Genomic DNA, 18976 nt, shown 5'->3' on the forward strand with positions numbered 1-18976 from the left:
TTTGTTTACAGTCATACGAATAGTAAATGGCAAATCTGCTTTTTCAGAATGGAATCACATCTCAGGAGGGTGGGTTCTCAAGTTGGCACATGAGGCCAAAATCACCGGTAATCATTTGAAAGAAGGACCTCTGCAGAGCTCATCTATGAATGCATCTGTTAAGGCTACAGTTGCTTTGGTTGAAATCCAGAAGTGGTCATAGATTTGGATTCTAAACTATGTTGAATGACATACATGGCTCTAATTAATAACATTCTCAGCTAAGGAAAATGTTCAAATGATCAAGTCCATGGGACTGCATATAGGTCAAGGCAAGAACAGATCCTTATTCCTGGAATACACTCTCACCAAGTGACTGATGGACAGGATTGAGGATTTAAAGGGCCATTTAACTCTTGTTAAACTCAAATAGCTGAACTTCTGTAGGCTAAGCGCACTGTAAACAGTAACCAAAATAAGGGACTTGAACCCAGGTCTTTTCCTAACTTGAATGCCCATATTTCCATCAGGCTTCATTTGGACTGACACCATACATATTTATGAACAAACTAAATGAAAATTCTTCCACTCATTCAAATTCTAACAAAAACATGGATACGAGCACAAAAAGTCTACACTTCTCTGTGACCCCCTCCCCTTCCCCCCAACAAAAATTTTGTGTAGAAGGAAAAATTAACAGCTCTCGATAACGAGTGGCAGGTGAGAGGAGCTGGATGGAAGGCCAGACGGAGACAGACAGACACACAGGCAGGCAATTCTCTGCCTGCTCCCTCAACAACACCTTTAGGAGCCCAATCATCATCACCCATGTCAGTGTCATCAAAGACCAAGGTGACTTCTATTCCCTCAAAGAAACCACCTTTGTTTACGTTTTCTCAATTGATTAGAATATACAGGAGAGATGACAAGTGTTCCTCTTCAGACAGTAGTAGGCATATACCTTACAGATGGTCTGTTAATGAAAACACTGAAAAGATCTGTTCTAAATGAATGTTTACTTGTTTATATGTGACAGGGCTGAACAGATACCATGTCCTGGAAATAATAAATCAGTATCTGGGTGGCGGGAGGGCCCTGCTTGCTGTGAAGACACAGGTCATGTTGAAATTCCACACAGTACTGCTTCCCGATTCGTGCTCCCGATGAACTTGGCATTAGAAGAATTCTACTGAATGTCAATCATTTGATACATAATGAGCACCAGCGAAAAGCATAAAGTTAAGCAAGAAAATCTGTCTCCCCATAAATGTTAAGGCATCATTACAGATACCAGTCAAAATATGGCCTTTCTTGGTTGCTAGGGAAAAAATAGCTATTTGTATAAAGAAGAGATTAAAACAATGTGTTTGACTTGCCTCTCCACCCAACATTTCACTTCTATTTCAACATTTCATTTGTAGTTGAGACACTGAAACCTTAAAAGCCTGAAATATAAAGCACGCTAAATATATTTACAGTGATCCTGACATTTTACCGCATTCTTGGAAAATTAGTTTTCAAAATGCCTTTTCATTTTTCAAGCACAAAGCAAAACCAGCAACAAAACCACCACCGCCAATGACAACAACGGTAACAACAAACTCCTACATAATTTTAAACAAACTCAGATACAAGGGGTAACAGTTACACGTCTCGATACCTTTTTTCCTTCATTAAAACTACTCTTCGCTTGGGAAAACACTCTCTGGTAGTAATAGTTCTCAGGCTCTCAGTGCTGTTTCTTTGACTGGTTTAGGACCAGCACTTCTAGGAACTGCTCTACTGAATCTAACATCTTGTTCTTCTTCACAAACACTATCGTGGCCAAGTACTGGGCTAATGTTTGACGGACTCAGTCACGTGATAGCCTTGTGAGGTATTATCCCCATTTTACAGACATCAGGAGGAAGCTCAGGAAATCTGAGATGACATAGCTAGAGAGGATATTCAAACCCAAGCCTGCCTCACATCAAAGGCCATACTAAACCTTGGTGTCTACTATTCCATTTAAATTTTCAAAATACCCTTATGTGCTTAAGAAACGAGTAAAAAATGAATTGAAATATTACCTGGATGAATGAATGGTATGACTGATGGTCACCACATAGCCAGCTCCTCCAACGTCTAAGTAAGGGCCAGTCAAAGAAATCAAACCCGGATTAGCTACAGCATGGAGATACCTAACGGAGAACAAAGGAAGTCATGTCATCTTAGGGTACGGACAACAACAACTGCAAATTTTGAAGAAAAGTGAGCTTGTAACCCTAAAAAATATTATAAGTTATAAATCTCGCCTATTTTAACATTCAAATTCAAGAGGATTCCTATGCTCTATGACTGACTGCAGCATCAACACACGAGGTCAAGGAAATCTGAAGTTCTCTTTTTAAAAAAGATGCTGAACTCAGTACACACATCAGATTTTAAAATTATCTATAGTACAGATGCTCTAGAGGCTAAAAGAAAAATTAGTGAAGCATAAACTAATACAATTTGGCACATAAAAATGCACCCTGGATTGGGGGATAAGGGTGGGGGAACGGGCAGTAAAAACAGTAACTGACTCATGAGTGACTCAGATACTAAGCAGCATGTACCTAGAAATCCTGTTTTTTATGCCCAGGTTGTCCCCCTGCTGTACCACCTGGCTAGCTTTTGCTTTTGAAAATCAGAATAAAAATAAAGCCCAGAAGTAAAACACTGTTTTTTGGTTTTCATTTTCCATGGGTCACACATGCCCTTAAGTGTATCCACTGTGGACACACTGCCTACAAAGTGGGAGTCAAACTCCAGTAGGAATTGAAATGCCCAAATATAAAGCATTTCAGTCACAAAATTTCAATGAAGAGATAAAAACACTGTAAGCAGAGGAAACTCACAAAGCTGTTGTTGATACTACATTAAAAAAACAAAACAAAACCCAAACTATTCAAAACCATATTTTCACTGCCACGAAAGTATCTTCTTTTAATATGACTGCTTCAAGTCGCTTTATTGTATGTATTTATCATGGCTCTCCAGGATTGAGGAGGTGGCTGGAACTTTTGATAATGGAAGCCCCTAAAACTCACCATTGTCTCCTCGTGGGATCAAATGCTTTGTCCATGAGGGAACCAGGATAAATTCTGAGGACGCCATTGGGCGTTGCTATGTAACGGCGGACAATGTAAGTGTTCAGGCTACTCATTTCCATTTGTGTCATCCATTCATCTGTGACGTGGCTGGTAGCCATTACTTCATTTCTGACAGAGAACTGGGGGACAAAGGAAGACATAGCAGGGATCCTTTAAGACCCACATGAAAAGAGAGTGGCCTGCTGGCAGAGCTTCCCGAAGCTCTCTTGCAGAGAAGCCAAGCCCAATTACTTCTCAAAAATCTTTCCACAGCAGATGGATACAGCCAAACTTGGGGAAAACAAAAGCTTACTGAAATATAGCCAGTGGACGTGTGATTTACTCAGTTGTTCATCTTTGCTAGGCTTTCTGCGTTTAAGAGGAAAACGACCTGAGAGTGAAGCATCACTAAACACACACACACGCACACATACAAACATGCGCGCACACGCACCTGCTAAATGTCTGCTTCTTAAACTTCGTCATATTTACCTCAACGGGCAGTAGGGGCACTTTACTTCTTCCCCTGGGAAAAATGGGGCTGGGAAAGCTTCCCTGGTCTCCGACTCACACCCCCTACCTAGACAACCCCTGGTGCATCTAAGGCTTGAAAGAGCTTCTTCATCTGGCCCACAGGGCTTCTTAATCCATCTGAAGGGTCATTGCCGACGAGCCTGCTTTGGGCCACACGCTGCCGCACCAGCCCTCCAGCTGAGAAAGAGACACAGACCCAGGGCCGGGCTTCCCACTTCAAAGGTTCGTGGCCAGCACCCACCCTGGGCCTGCAGAGGGCGCACCAGAGACGTGGCCCCGGCCAGAACTCACTTTGAGCCCCGGGTTAGCAATGAGGCGGGTGTTGTCACTGAGATAGGCCGTGTAGTGTTCCACCATGCGTTTGGTCTCCGGCTGGCTGAGGTGTTCATAGGGGGAGGAAAAGCTGCCTGCAGACAGCATGACGGTGGGACTTTCTGAAAGAGAAGCAAACAAAGCAGGCCTGAGAACACTGAGGCTTCACCTCAGGCCCAAACAAAAGCACGGTGAGGGCTCTGCCAGTCTGCCAGCTGCGGTGGCTGGAAGTCTTCCCTTTATAAGGAAAGCAAAGAACTCCAGGCTGGAAGAAAAAGTGCCAGACCTTCTCCCTGCAGGGAGCTTACAGTTGTCAGTGAACCTAGAGAGATGCTGGCAAACGCTCAGCATGCCTTAGACCTACACGTAGTATCTTACGCTCCTTAGCATTGAGCAGGCAGCATGGGACGTGGAGCTGGATGGGGATGAGCCTGAGCGCCAACATTTCCTGGCTGTGTGATGCTGGACAAGTTATAATACACGTGATGTTTTTACCCAGCTGCAAAGTGGAGGAAACAGCAGTGCCAACCTTATAGAGGTATGATGAGAATTACAGTAGCTAATGTACACAAAGAGAACAAGTTAACAAACGCAAATCACTTACAACAGTGCTGGCACAGGTCAAGCCCTCTGTATGTTAACTCACTGTTCATATTAGTATCATCATCAAGGAAGAAAGAAACATGGAAGAGTGAAGTCGGTGCAAAACTTAATTAAAAAAATTATTCTCACAGAGGAGGATACCAACGTGGCATAAACAGGAGCAGTGGAAATGAAGCAGGTGATGTACACGTATTTAATCTTTGGTTTTAGCTGAAGAGGAAAAGTCCAGTTCTTTATTTAACATAGATCCTCACAGTGAATGAATTACATGATGAGAAAAAACACTACATCTTTGTCTTTGAAATTTCCTACTCTTCAATTGTGTATTTTTGAAAGCTTTAAAAAGCACTGTCATGCGTCCTATCATTAAATCTGTGGTGCTCTTCTACTCCTTTTGCTTGCTCTCACTCATAGTGTCTCGTTTCCCTGTGGCCTGGCTATCTGACTGTGCTGCGCACTGTATTCAACAACAAATTAAAAAAAGGGACAATGAATCTATGCATGCTCATGTATAACTGAAAAATTGTGCTCTACACTGGAATTTGACACAACATTGTAAAATGACTGTAAGGCAATAAAAAAAATGTTAAAATAAAAACTAAAAAAAAAAAAACCCCCAAACAAAAAACCCCAAAACAAAAAACAAAAACAAATCTGTATGAACTGTTGAGCCCCAACAGGATAGGAATAACTTCCTCCAGAAAGGACCACTGTTTGATTCCACCAGGTGCGCCACCCCAAGATGAGGCAGCATGGTAAGGTGGAAAGAGTTCCCAACAAGGAGACTGGACACTGGCCTAAGTGCTGTCCTGTGAGGCTTTGGTATTCAGCTAGTCCATGACTAGCTAATGCTTTAGATTCTTCAGACAGCTCAGATGACAGAAATCCCAAGGCAAGGGCTGATTCAGCTCCAACCACCCTTACCCTAGTATTGCAGTCCTTTAGGACCTCAGCTAAAAGGATGCATGTGTGTAAGGGGTGAAAGGAAGTGGTTTCATTTATTCGTCTCCACCTTTTCAGGACCTTGGATTTGATTTCTGCCTCTCTCCAGCCCTAAGAAGATACCTAAAGCAGAGTTTAATTTCATGGCTGTTTCTTCTTTTGGTAAACATGTGCACTGTAAAAGCAGCTTTAAGTGTTGGCTTTCTTCTCTGGGTTCTTATGTTCTCCTAGACTTTGGTCCACTACCTTTCAGGTTAGTTCTTTGATGCTTTTCTAAAAGATTTATTGAAAAAAGATTCCACCCAGGATTTCTGGTTGAACCCAGCAGGGTGGGTCAGAATGACCTAGTCTGCCTTTACCAGAAGAAGTTGCTTCCATTAATACCATGTGTCATTTAATTCGTATCATCCTGGTATGGCCTGGGAGATTATTATCACATTCATATCAAGGAGAAGAAAACCAGAGACTTAAAAAGGGTAGGTTGCCTGGCAGGGCGCTCTGCGTTCACATGCCTGTGCTCATGGGCCCTCTGAGCAAGGATGCGCCAGAGATGGAGGACTGGCCTGGAACTCAAAGAGCTTGAGCCAGTGGGAGAGAGAAGACTGAAGAAGAAAGAGGAAAACAACAATAGATGAACACAGTAATGTAAGAAATGTCTCAGAGACAAAAGCGTTAGGCCAGAGGAAGGGGAAGAGAGGAGCTTGGGGAGTGGGCCTTTCTTGTAGTGACAGAGACTGGGCATTTTAGAAATAGCTGGTGCAGCAAGATGGATTGAAGGAGAGGGAGAAACCAAGATACAAGATCCAAAGCTTTATGTCCAGGAGCGAGACACAAAGCCCTCATCTACGTAAGACACGTAGTACTTACATGCATACTTGCGTATTTCACTGCATTGGATGACGTTCTCTTTAAAAATTCTCCTTTAAATATGAAAATGAATATACGTATGTATATGCATGACTGGGACACTGTGCTGTGCACCAGAAATTGACACATTGTAACTGACTATACTTAAATAAAAAATTTTTTTTAAAAATTCCCCTTTATGTACCAAGAAGACAATGTTCCTCCTTCAGCCCTTCTGACGGCAGCTCTGACATACATTTAACACCATGCCTCAAAATCCCCATCATCAGTGAAATTAGGTGGAAACCACTTATTTGCCATTGTTTCCCTTATTTTCCTTTTTCCCCCCAATATTTCAATGATCTTGCCTCACTTCCGTTACCAGCCGACACTAACCCCCCTGGTGACTCCTCCACACACTGTCCTGGGGGTTCCATGGCCAAGGTGAAGCTGAATGGTGGTCTGGTGGAAAGAACACCTAGTGAGAGCCAGACGCTGGCATGAGGTCTGTCCGTGTGCCTGGGACCAGCCCACCAGTCCAATGGAAGTTACTGGAGTTGAAAGCTCTACATTTTCTGGGTGTCTCTGTGAGGTAGCACTGTCCCACTGAAACACAATGCAATCCCCAAAGGTCATATAAAATTTTCCAGTAGCCACATGAAGAAAAAGCACAAACAGGATAAATTAATTTTGCTAGTATATTCTATGGAATCCAATCTATCCAAAACATTATCACTTTAACATGTAACCAACAGGAAAAAACTGGGTCTGTATTTTACACTTAATGGCAAGTCTCAACTTGGACTGGCCACATTGTAAGTGCTTAAGAGCCACATGTGGCTAGTGGCTACCATATTGGACAGTGTAGCTATGAAGGATTATCCAAAGGAAATAAAAAAATATCTAAGCTTGAGCTTTTTTTCTCATCCAGAAAAACTGCTACACTTCACTGTCTCAAATGTAAAAACAGTGACCTCCTCTTCACCAGCAGCAGTGTAGGATTGTTTACCTGGTTCCCACAGTGGCTAAGAGAATCAAGCCCATCCTAGCTTTTCAGTAAGCAGTTCATAAAAATATGAATTTAGAGGGTACACATACTCCTGCATAAAATCAGAAGGCAAACCCCCCCCAAAGCTCCCTAAACGATAACAAGCAAATGTAGAATCCAAGTTGGCATCTCTGGCCCTCTCCAAGTTGTCTGCACGGCTGGAACGCGGGACAGATAAGACCGCTCTCTCGAGCTCATATCCAGGCAGAAACTCGGATAGAATTTAAAGGAGAAACCCAAACACGAATGCTCTCATTTGGAACCTAGAGATTGGTGGCTTCCATTTTTGATCCTCTTCCCATCTGTGTCCCCTCTACTCAGTTTGCCAGTTGTCCCATGATTCTTAGTTATTCACTTTTGAACCCGAAGTATTTTCAACGGTGAAGAGAAGAATGCCTGTTTTACGGCATTGTGAGTCTACCACGGTGCATGGACCACACACACCACTGATGCCTAGCGTGTGCCCGGCACAGGGTGGCTTGCAATAAAAGGCGACCCAGGCCTGGGAGAGGCACGAATCACATCTCAGCCTGGCTACTTTCTGTGTTACCTTGGGAAAGCTGTGGCGTTGGGATAAACCCAACGTCCTCACCTGTCATAGGTCAACCCAGATCCTGAGTGTAGAAACCTGGCATATAACAAATGTAAATTCCATTTTGCTTCCTTTGAATTATTTGGAATTATTCCTATTTCCTCATCTCTTTTGAAGACAGGGACCTGTGGCAGATACGCTATGTAGACATACAGGTGTGCTACCCTTGGACCCTTTGACCATTTTCCCATCTCCTACCCTGCAGGTCCTCGTCCCCACATCTGTGGGCCTGCCTCTCATGGACCATACCTGTGACTCTCTTTGATGGACACTCCTTGGCCTGCTAAAACCTCTCTGCCCAGCCCTAGCAGAAGGCAGAAAATGACTAAGGAATATGAAAGTCCATCTCCCTTTCTTGAGCCCGGGCAAACTCTGCAGTGTAATTTATACTTCTAAGCCCTCCCCAACCCCCTGACCCTGCCCACAGGATTAGGTGGAGGCTGGAACTTCACCTAAAATCCAACCCTTGCTTACTTTCTCCTCCTTCCTCATCCCGTTTTCCTCACTTCCTCGATAGTTTCTCCTGAGAGTTTGTCCTTAATAAATTACCAACCCACCAACGCTCAGCTCAGTGTCTGATGGAGAACCCAATCCAAGTCCAGGACTCAAATTGTTTTTACACCTGTACCCCAACCCAGGCCCCGTAGGCATTCAACACCTTAATTAAAACTGACACTGAGGGTGAGCTGCTGTAGGAGCACAAAGCAAGCCGAGGAACGCGAGGCCTTTACCTAGAGTGGCCAGCTGTTTGAAGTGCAGGCAGGCGCTAGGCTGGCCCAGGAGGTCCAGCCGGTGGTACAGCAGCTTGCTGCTGGGGACAGTGTTGAGGTTCTTCAGTTGTTTGACAGGTATTTCCGGTTGTATCACCACAATGCAGAGAATAAAAGAAGTGTCTTGTACCTGGAAAAAAATCAAGAGAATTTCTTTTACAGAAAACAAAGGCTTCTGGGGATGGAGACTTTAGCTACAGTGTTTTCTGCGGTTTCTGTCTCCCCCGACCCCATAGGAAAATATTTGGTGATTGAATGAAAGGCAGGAAGATGGGGTAATAGGAATGGTTCTGACAAAGGATAACACTGTCTACTTTCTATTTTCCCTTCTGACCGAGGGAAATCAATTTCAGTAACAGAAAATCATGGAGCTAATGAAGGGATTAGGACACGGTCCCTTTGAAACAGCGACCCTCGTCCCCTTCTGCTTGCTTAAGCTAATGGATACAAGCTGGAACGTGGCATAAGAATACAACACTTAATTTCTGTTTGGGTTTGAAGTGTGTTTAAAAATATATCATTAGTTTTGCAACGAGTGTTCCGAGAACTGACTATTTTAAATGCCAATGATGAATCCACACACACAGCCCGTGGAGAATCTGGTTTATTCATTCAGTTCCCCACGAGCGCTTTCTCTTCTCTTGGTTGGAGATGACAAGGACGTCAGACTCATGAAAAGTGCAAATCCTATGGCTCCCTCACAAAGCCAGCTTGACTTGGCCTTTCAGATGGGGGATGGCAAACGTGTTGTAGCTTGGCCAAATTTAGGCTCCTGTCTAGAGAGAGACAGGAGTACTTTCAAATTCGCTTTGCTTCTAGAAATGGATGCTTGAATAAAATTTGGTGGCAAAAAATGTCTACCAAAGAATCAAAAGCCAAGGAAAGCTACTTATCTAGCTCCCTGACTTAAAAATACAAGAAAGCCACACTTCTCTAAGTCCATTATATTGGGAGGTGAACAGAAACTGTTTAAAAGATGGCTTGTAAATAAACGTAAGGAGTAATAACCGGTTAAGTCAGAACTAAAGGGTAGCCAGAACCAAAGTAGCTGAAAAGATTTACTTAATGATCAAGGAGAAAGTTTTTAACCAGGCAGGTTAGAGTTAAGTGCAATGTAGAGTTTATGAGAATGGTTGCAGAATCTTTTTAAACACAGGGGAAATTTGCATCTTCCTGGAATTGCTTTCAAGTACTGCTGCCAAGGATATTCAATTAGATTAGCAAATTTAATCCTCTTCCTCCACCCAACAAATTGGGAAGTGACAAAGTGTTCTGAAGTGGCAACGACTATTTCCTTCTTTCCATCTCACACAGGCATCCTTTGAGCCTGTTTCCTGTGTGGCATGTTCTAAGGAACCAAAAGACAAAACGTTTACCGGAATGATCAGAATATAATTTTATAATTCAGTTATTTCTTTAAGAGAGAGAAAAAAAAAATCACTCTAACCACCTAAAAGCAACACTTCATAAATAGTTCTTAGCTGAAAAGGAAAACAGATTTCAGTACAGGTTTTTCTATCATGTCCTTAGCTGAAAAAAGAGTCTCTGCACTGAGGAGCTCTGCAATGTATCCAGGAGAGTTCTCCATGACTGGGGGTGGGGGGTGTGTTCTGTTTTTATCCACTGATTGTCCATAGGATTCGTGCGTTCACATGAACCATGCCTGTGTAACACAGGAATAGTGCAGTATCTTCTGAGAGTCAATATTTCCTCCTGTGTCAGCGTGCAGCTCCCCAAATCCTCAAAGATGGGCTTGAGTTACTCAGTGACAGAGCAGCAGTCTCAACACTGCTAACCTCATCTCTCGTTACATTTGATTCAGGACAATAATCCACCAGTATCTGCCATAGCTATGGATGCTAAGCTAGTTTAACCAGTTATTATCAACATAGATAAGCTAAATCTATTTAAATTATATTTAGTGAAGGAATCCATTTCATTCCTGAGGACAAGATGAGTACCTACTTCCCCCTCTCCCCAAAGTAACTGAAGACAGCTTAAAAACACTTTCTCTTTTTGCCGGGTAACCAGGCAAGCCTTTTAGACTTCAATCTCACTATTTGCCACCTCTTTAATTTTTCACTTAACAGTGATATTCTTGACAATTTCAGAACTCTGAGAAAGCTACCACTTCTACCTGAAGTTATTTATATCCATTTGGTTAAGTAGAGTGACAAGAATTTACCAGCATCACTGAAGAAAGACTGTCTTAAGAAGATACTGCTTTCCAAAATGTTAACATTAGGTTTATTTACTATATAAAGAAGGTCGTAAAATGCCTCCATTTCCTCCTTTCTCTTTTAATGCCAACAAATATTAATGTATAGATCCTTTCCCCGGATGTAACTGAATTGCTTTCAATCAGGGTACACTGTTGGTAAACAATCTCCAACAGCAAATATAAAAGTATTTTCCAATTCAGAATTCTGGTGTCACTCTTCCTGATGTGAAATTTAAGCAATTGGTCTTTACTTTAAAATTGTATAATTATAAAAATAAGGGCAGATGGTGCAATCATTCTCAAAAAAAAATTCCTGAATGTGAGCTGACTCAGAGGGTTTCAAAATAGACTTTAATCTTTTCCAAAATCTGTATTATCAGTAAAATATCAATAGAATTAGGCTTGTGAATGTAAGTTTCTCAAATGGTCTCATTTGTTACTTTGTTAGTTTTCATTTCCACTTTAGAGGTTGCTGTTTCCTTATGATGACACTTCAAGAATGAAACAAGGTCAGAGGACAGTCTAAAGGCACGTCGGATACCCCTGATCCCTATCATCCTATGCAGACACAGTACGGAGCTGCTGAGTTGTCTGCACCCACTGCTAAGCTGGATACTCCATGAGGGGCAGAGAAGGTATCATCCTTCCTCATCCTTCTCAGCTCATAGTCAGTGTTCAAGAAGCAGTTCTCAAAGGGATGAATAAACAGATGCATTTGGAGTCAACGACAGGCAAAACACCAGATATGGCTGTCCAAGGGGATCTCAAGTACGACTGCATTTTAAGTTTCATGATAAATATTTGATGATAAAAATCCAAGTCCACTCTTCTTTTGGTCAATTACAGCACTTAGGGCCCCATAATAGCATTGTGATGCTATGCTTAGACGAGGGAGTGGAGGACAAAGACGTAAGTAAGGTGGACAGTGTGTGTTAAGATTCTATTTCTCTATGACTCTTCGAGGCCTAGCATCTGAACGAGGCTAGTGAAAGAAAGCAGAAGTGGGTACCACAGTTATGGTTAAACTGTCAATCTGCTTGTGATGTCGGGACACAATCTAAATGTGTATTCATAGGGGACTGTTTAAAGAAATTTGGTCCATCTATATAATGCAATACTACAGAGCCGTTAAAGTTCTGTACACACACACACGCACATACACACAGAGATTCATGCCTGTGTGTGAATAATAATTTTCTGGAACTTGATCAAAGTGGTTATTTCTGAGAAATGGAAGGTCCAAGTCAGGAGGGGGAAGGACACAGTTCACTTTCCACTTTATATTTTTTTATATGGTTTGATTTACTCATCATGAACAATGACTGGTTTTATAAACAAAAAAAGGAAAAAAAATAATTTCTGTGGAATTGCTTCTCTTTTTCCAATCACTTTAACACTGATTAGTATCACTGTCGGACCGAAGTTCCCCAGAATTCCCGCGTAAGGAAGAAGTCAGAGCCCCGCAGCTCTGCAGGCAAAGGAGGCTTCCTCCCGCTCACCATCTTCCAGGCGTAGCTGACGTTGTAGGCCTCCTTTCCAGTTTCCCTCAGCTTGTTTATGTGCCAGGACAGGGATGAATTCACAGGGACTGCGATAATCTGGCTGCCCAGAGGGAGGCTGTGTTGGCAAACAGAATGAAATACTTCAGGCAAAAGATAAAATGAAGCCCTTAATTAAAGGCAGGGAAGATGCTCCGAGTCAGTGACCACCTCCTGATTCTGAAAAGCAATGACGCTCATCACTTTTGAAAGAGATAATGTGAGATTTTCAATTCTGTAAAAGCATTATGTCAGCTCTGCGCTGAAAACATTCCTTACTCTCTACCCTGCACCCTCCTCCCAATTCTAATTCTTTCCAGAGACTAACTTGTCTCAAATCACTCAGTCATTAATTTACAACCAATGAGCACAAAGACCTGTTTCTCCATAGGTTACCATCTGCCAAAATAATGTATCACGGTTGGAAAAAATCCAATCTGTTCCTTATTTTGAGAGAAAATGTTGTATGATTGCGCTGTCAACTTGGAATGGACACCACTTTGCCAAGTGGTTTTTCTGGCACGCTGTAGAGCTGGTCCTCGACTTAACCTTTTCTTTTGCCAACGTTTTTCAATTTGGTATAACTGGCAAATTTTTTTTTTAAAATGAGATAAGATAGATTTGATTTTTACAATTAAAGGCCATGTGAACACAAGAATTTGATTTACAAGACATTTCCCCGAAATAATAGTTTTTAAGAGAACCTTACCTATTTCACAAAGTAAACAAAATTTTGGCTACTATTCTTGGAGAAAAATTACTGAGAATAATTTTGATAGCATTAAAATAATCTATATACTCTTGTTTTCTATTCTATTATAAACACTCATATTTGACTTAATGGGTCCTACTCTCAGAGAAAAACAAAACATGACCACCCTCACCTTTTCCTTACCTTAGGATATTTTGCCGAACCAACTCAAATTTTGGGATATTTTCATAGTGAATGATGTCAGTATGAAGGGGGGGTTCTGACAGTAAATATGGCCTGGTAAGAGATGGGTGCATAAGGGTATACCCTGAAATAAGAAAACAGAAACACATGCTATGGGAAACATGTAGGAAGTACTGATTCTAATAAAAGTGCCCATCATGGGTTTGAAATGTGGGATACTCTGGGATGACTGCCCAACACTCAACTTCTCAGTCTGTAACTCTCCAGTCTAATAAAAATTCAGTTTGTTTTATGTGTTCTTGCATAAAACTCTGGAAGTGTAGAAAGATGTCTTAAATTATCAGACATTTGTCTAATCAAGAATATTTTGGAGGTATTGGTCATTTGGTTTTCATTTTATAAAATGTTCTAATCTATCACGTAAACCTTAATGCCAGTAAATCTAAAGATAACAATAGAGACAAAAAAAAAAAAAAAAGACAGACCAAAACCCACCCCCCCAAACCACCAAAGAATCACATTCGATGTGTAACTCAACTGTCAAGTCTAATTTTCTGATGTTACAAAATAACTGTTACCTACTTCTCAACACAACACAGAAACAAATGCCTGATTTTCAGGTTCATTCTGCCATCTTTACAGTGTTCTATGAGAAATGAGTAGCTCCAGTCACACTGTTTTTCTATAAAAACTCTCACTTCCCTACTTTATTTGTTAGTATCAGAATAGCTACAGATGCTTTTCTTCAGGCTGTTGAGGAAATCGTTCTTTCCTATGATTAATTTTTAGCAGGTTACCTTTGTCATCTATGAGAAAAGTGTAGGAAGCCAAAGAGTCTTGGTAATACGTCACATCTTCAAGGATGTAAGCCAGGTTCACATCCACACCTACAATTCCCAGAAGGAGGTTTCCAAAATAACAGGGTTTACTCACGGTCATTATCAGACCTAGGAGTAAAAAATAAAAACAATTCAAAAAACAAACAAAACAATTCAAAGGCTAGCAGAGAAGGCACTGAACAAAGACTAAGCACTGTGCTGTGTGCTTGAGTGAATCCTGAAGGCCAGGATCCCCCATCTCAGTTCCGTGCTGAAGAAAGGTTTCCCTTGTGACTCTGTCACCAAGCCCCACCTTTGCAGACAGCATTAAGTGAGTCAGACTGCAAGGAACACGGAGTCCTTTGGGGATTCAGATATCTTAGTTAACGTAAATGGAAGCAAGCTGCACATTCTCCACAATTTTTTCACCTAACAGGATATGACATTCCAGATCAGTGTAAAACGTCAGTGGCACTTAATGCATCATTCTACCTCCCGAAGTGAGGAAGGCCCCGCTGCGTCTGAAAGACCGCTGGACGAGGAATCTCCAAATTCCGGGTTCTAGCCCTACTATATCCCTTGTGTATCATTTATATGACACTAGACATAACTCTGAGCCTTGATTTTCATGTCTATTTAAAGGACACAGTAGTAACTGCCTTACTAATTTCTAGGGGTCATTCAATGAAAGAGCTTATGGATAAAGAAAAGCTTATAAGGTATTACAGTTTATTAACGTATTAATGCATTTTATTGGAAACAGGAAGATGACGGAAAAAAAAACCACCTAGAAAGGTACAGAATCTTATTACCTGACCACTTAGAACTCTGAGTAGGTAAAGGAGTCACTAAGTTTTCAAAGGAATGTATTTCTAGTCACTTGGGCTGGGAGTTCGGCATTTGTACGTAAAGGGTCAGGAAATATTTTAGGCTTTGTGAGCCAAAAAGTTTCTGTTGCATACACTTTTTTTGTTTCTTTTTTTAAACAAAGCTTTGAAAATGTAAAAACCCTTCTGAGCTCTTAAGCCATACAACAACAATAGGACAATTAGGGGAACGTTCAGAAGGAGAGGGCAGGAATGGTGGTCAGCGTACAGCCCAGGCATCAGAACGGCTGGGCTCTCCTGGTTCTGCTGCCACCTCTCCCAGTGCGTCTCTTCCTATATCAGAGGGGGAGCTGAGACAAAGTGATCTCTAGGACCCTAGATTCTGCCGTCCTACGGCTCTAAGTACAACTCAAAACAAAAAGATGGATAACTTCTCTCCAGCTTGCTCTTGTACTTTCCGGTGCTTGATGACACATTCATGCCTTAGCGGCGTATCAGAAAGCCATTCTTCTATCAACACCTAGGAAAGGAATTTGGATAATCTTGAAGAACTTCTACAGAGACACCGTGTTTGATGTAAACTCAAAGTATTACTGAGCTGCTGTGACTGCAAAGGCCAACTGAATGCATCACTGGTGCATCACTGGTGGAGGAAGAAGCGGATACAACACTGAAAAACTCTGTGAAACATTACGCCCGGTTATAGGATAAGTAAGTTCTGGGGATGTAATGTGCGGTACAGGGGCTACAATTAAGAACACAGGATTGCGTATTTGCAAGTTGCAAAAAGAGTAGATCTTAAAAGTTCTCAACACAAGAAAAAAACTTGTGAGGCGATAGGTGTTAACTAAGCTGATTGTGGTAATTATCTTGCAACATATACATGTATCAAATCATTATGTTGTACACCCACCATTAATGCCACATTGTATGTCAATTATTTCTCAGTAAGACAGGAAAAAAGGAAAGTTATACAATGGGTGGCTATAATCGTTTCAGAAGCATTCTTTAAGCAGTCAACATTTAGAATGCTATCTATCAGTTTTAAAGCATTTAAAGATAATAGGTTTTTAAGAAGGTTTTCAAAATGCCTCTCGGAGGAGGTTTCTGCCCAGGTGTCTCTGGACGAAGGGGTCATAAGTGGCAGCATCAGCAGTGCGAGGGCCAGCAGGGAGACAGAGGTCGTAGTCCACGCGCAGCACTCCCCTGGGCTTCAGCCTAAGATTAAAGCCATTTTCAGAGAGCAGTAAAGTACAGCAGACATACTCTAGAGACCACACGCTCACTTCAAATTTCTATTCTCCACTGTATACAGAGAGCAAACCTGATAAAAGAAACAGTCTTACTTTTCAATTATCCTATTGTGGCAAATAAAATATGCTAAGCTCTTGCCACACTTAATGAAACCCCCAAATGCCCTCCCTACTTTAACCTAAAGCACACAGACTTGCATTGTAAAATAAATACGTACAGTAACTGATATTTTAATCTGCAGAGGTTTTGAATTAGAGTCAGGTAAACACAAGTTTCCCTAGGTGCCCCGTCCTCTTGTCATGGAGTTAAAGGGGTCGTCACCCAATAATTCTAGGGACTGAAGATGTGAAGATGAAAATGACACACGCTAGTAGGGGAATGCGACAGACCAGTAAACCTATCTGAAATCCACTGCATAGGAGTCATAAATCGGGCCCGGAGGACTAAACTTTGGAACACATCAGCCAACAGGGAACCAAAGATTTGCACATAATTTGATTTAAAGCATTCATGGTAGCTTTCTGACTTGCAGAGTAAATTTCAGAAAGGGTTCTACTCTACCTGACACAGCTAATAGGAACAGAATTTGATGGCATAATCCTTGGTGCTTGTATAGGACTCAGCTTCTACACCTGTCTCTGTTCCTTCCACACAGAATTATCATGATTCATTTAACCGTCTTTGTCTTATCAGACCTGAATGCTTGTTGAGGGTGGGATATGTGTCTCACCCAGCACTGCCTGACAGAGCTTGGCTGGCATGCAGTCATGATGGTTAAATGCATAACAGGTCACTCGCATTTAAGACTTGACATTTCCCTGTGAAAGAAAATAGCCTTATCTAAAGGTGGGACTTTTCTATTCTATACACACCTGTGGGCTCTGTCAGAAACAGGAAGGAATAAAAAAAAAAACTGAGGTGTAGCAGTAGCTACCATGTTTCTTCCTTACAGTAAGAACATGTTTACCTAATTTCTAGAAAAAGTAGTCTCTGTAAGGCTTGTTATCTTTCACACATGACTTTTCTCTGAGTATCTATTTCTGAGAGTTCCTAGTTAATGGAACACAAAAGCAAGACCTCATACGGTGATGCTGTCTGCCTAGTAATTAGCTGCCTCTTCAATTTTTTCTATCAAGAAAGAAGAGAGGGAAGGATGTGAGGGGAAAAGATAGGCAAGATGAGGAGGAAAAAAAAAAAAAGGTTGTGTTTTTGCTGAGCACACACTGTTGGCCAGGCGTTGTTGGAGGTGCTTTACAGACACCAGGGCATTTCATCTTCTCAACTGCTATGAGGGAAACATTCCCTCTCCCATTTAAAGACCAAAAAAATTTAATTAGGTGAGGGTTAAACACTCTACCCACTATCATATTATGGGTAACTTGTGACATGAGGATGATGATGATAGTAACAATAACAAGGATAAAATAATCAATAAATTAAGCAAGGGCAGTCATTATCATTGAGAGGTAGGCTGGGCTCTAATAGGTCTTATAATCCTGGTAACTGAAATATTTGTTACATAAAAGATGTCATTTTAACAGGTGACCAAATGTGAATTAATGAGATTAAATAAATTAGCAAGGATAACAACTTAAGTGGTAGAGCGGGATCTGAAATCCTGTCAATACCAAGCCCGTATTTGTTTGACTACATCGTATTGCTTTGCCTTCAAGGCTGAATCCTAAGCACCTTATTTATTTATTTACCACTGCTCCACAAAATTACTCTTTAGTTCCAATTCACTAACTTTTAGATATTGGGGAATCCTCACAAAGCTTCCCAAGTAGATAAACCCATTGTGTCGACCGAGGCTGGGACAATGAGGAAGAAACAGGGCTGGGGATACAGTGCCACCAGGTAAATGACAGGGGGCTGGCTGCACCACGCTCTGACCGGGGAAAGGCATGTCCACTCCCGTGCCTGTCCAGACCCCCTTAGAGCTCACATGGCGAATAGCGAACGACATTTAAAAGTTACTGTCAGACGTATGTCCATTGCTTTTCCCCTTCCTTTAGTAGGAACTTTTCTCCAAACTTACCATCCCCCATCTCGTCAGAGAAAGGGAGGCTGAAGACAGCTTCATCAATCATCCGGTTGGGCAGGTTGGTGTAGAACCTGCCGACCGTGGTCTCCAAGTTACTCAACTGGTTCAGCACCATCATGCTGCCCTTAATCACCGGCACGGCCGCCCGCTCCAGCACGCCGTACTTCCCCGAGTTCTGCTCAGCCAGGTCTCTCAGGAAAGCCAGCTCTTTCAAACCAGTCACCCCGTCTGAAACAGAAAGCCCAGGGAAGACAGGGTGAAACAAAATGGTGTGTGTCGATAAAATAACTTTGCCATTTAGATCCAACAAAGGTCTAGATGACGTCTTAACAATGCCAAAGGGGTCTCTGCAGAGACAACCTGGACTCGGGACGCAGATACCAGTTCCTGCTGAGGCACAAAGCCTGAGGCTCCACCTTTCCTCAGACACTCAAGAGGGGGCAAAGGGAGTCTTCAAAAGGCAATGATGAAAAACACATGAGTAAATATAAAAGCGCCCTATTCAGCAAGGATGCTCTTCCCTAGAAGGTTAATTATAAAATTTAAATTGCTTTTCTGCCTTTAATATTTGGAAGCAAAAGTAATGATTAACAAGCCTGCATTTAATTTAAATTAGTAGATGAAGTTGTAGGAGCTTTAA

At 41.8% G+C, this 18976-nt stretch overlaps 1 protein-coding gene across 3 annotated transcripts in view; it reads right to left on the bottom strand.

Moving 5' to 3' along the window:
- CACHD1 (cache domain containing 1) overlaps positions 1–18976 on the bottom strand; it is a 197945-nt gene that overhangs the window by 22610 nt on the left and 156359 nt on the right. For all 3 annotated transcript variants that reach the window (XM_031465300.2, XM_031465301.2, XM_064493506.1), the window contains exons 9-16: positions 18331–18564; positions 14191–14340; positions 13394–13517; positions 12460–12577; positions 8701–8869; positions 3918–4060; positions 3051–3232; positions 2049–2159 (exon numbers count right to left, since the gene is read on the bottom strand). In XM_031465300.2, coding sequence (XP_031321160.2) covers positions 2049–2159; positions 3051–3232; positions 3918–4060; positions 8701–8869; positions 12460–12577; positions 13394–13517; positions 14191–14340; positions 18331–18564 — 1231 coding nt within the window. The remainder of the gene's footprint in view (positions 1–2048; positions 2160–3050; positions 3233–3917; positions 4061–8700; positions 8870–12459; positions 12578–13393; positions 13518–14190; positions 14341–18330; positions 18565–18976) is intronic.

Source organism: Camelus dromedarius, chromosome 14 (assembly GCF_036321535.1).
Source record: "Camelus dromedarius isolate mCamDro1 chromosome 14, mCamDro1.pat, whole genome shotgun sequence".
Taxonomy (NCBI): domain Eukaryota; kingdom Metazoa; phylum Chordata; class Mammalia; order Artiodactyla; family Camelidae; genus Camelus; species Camelus dromedarius.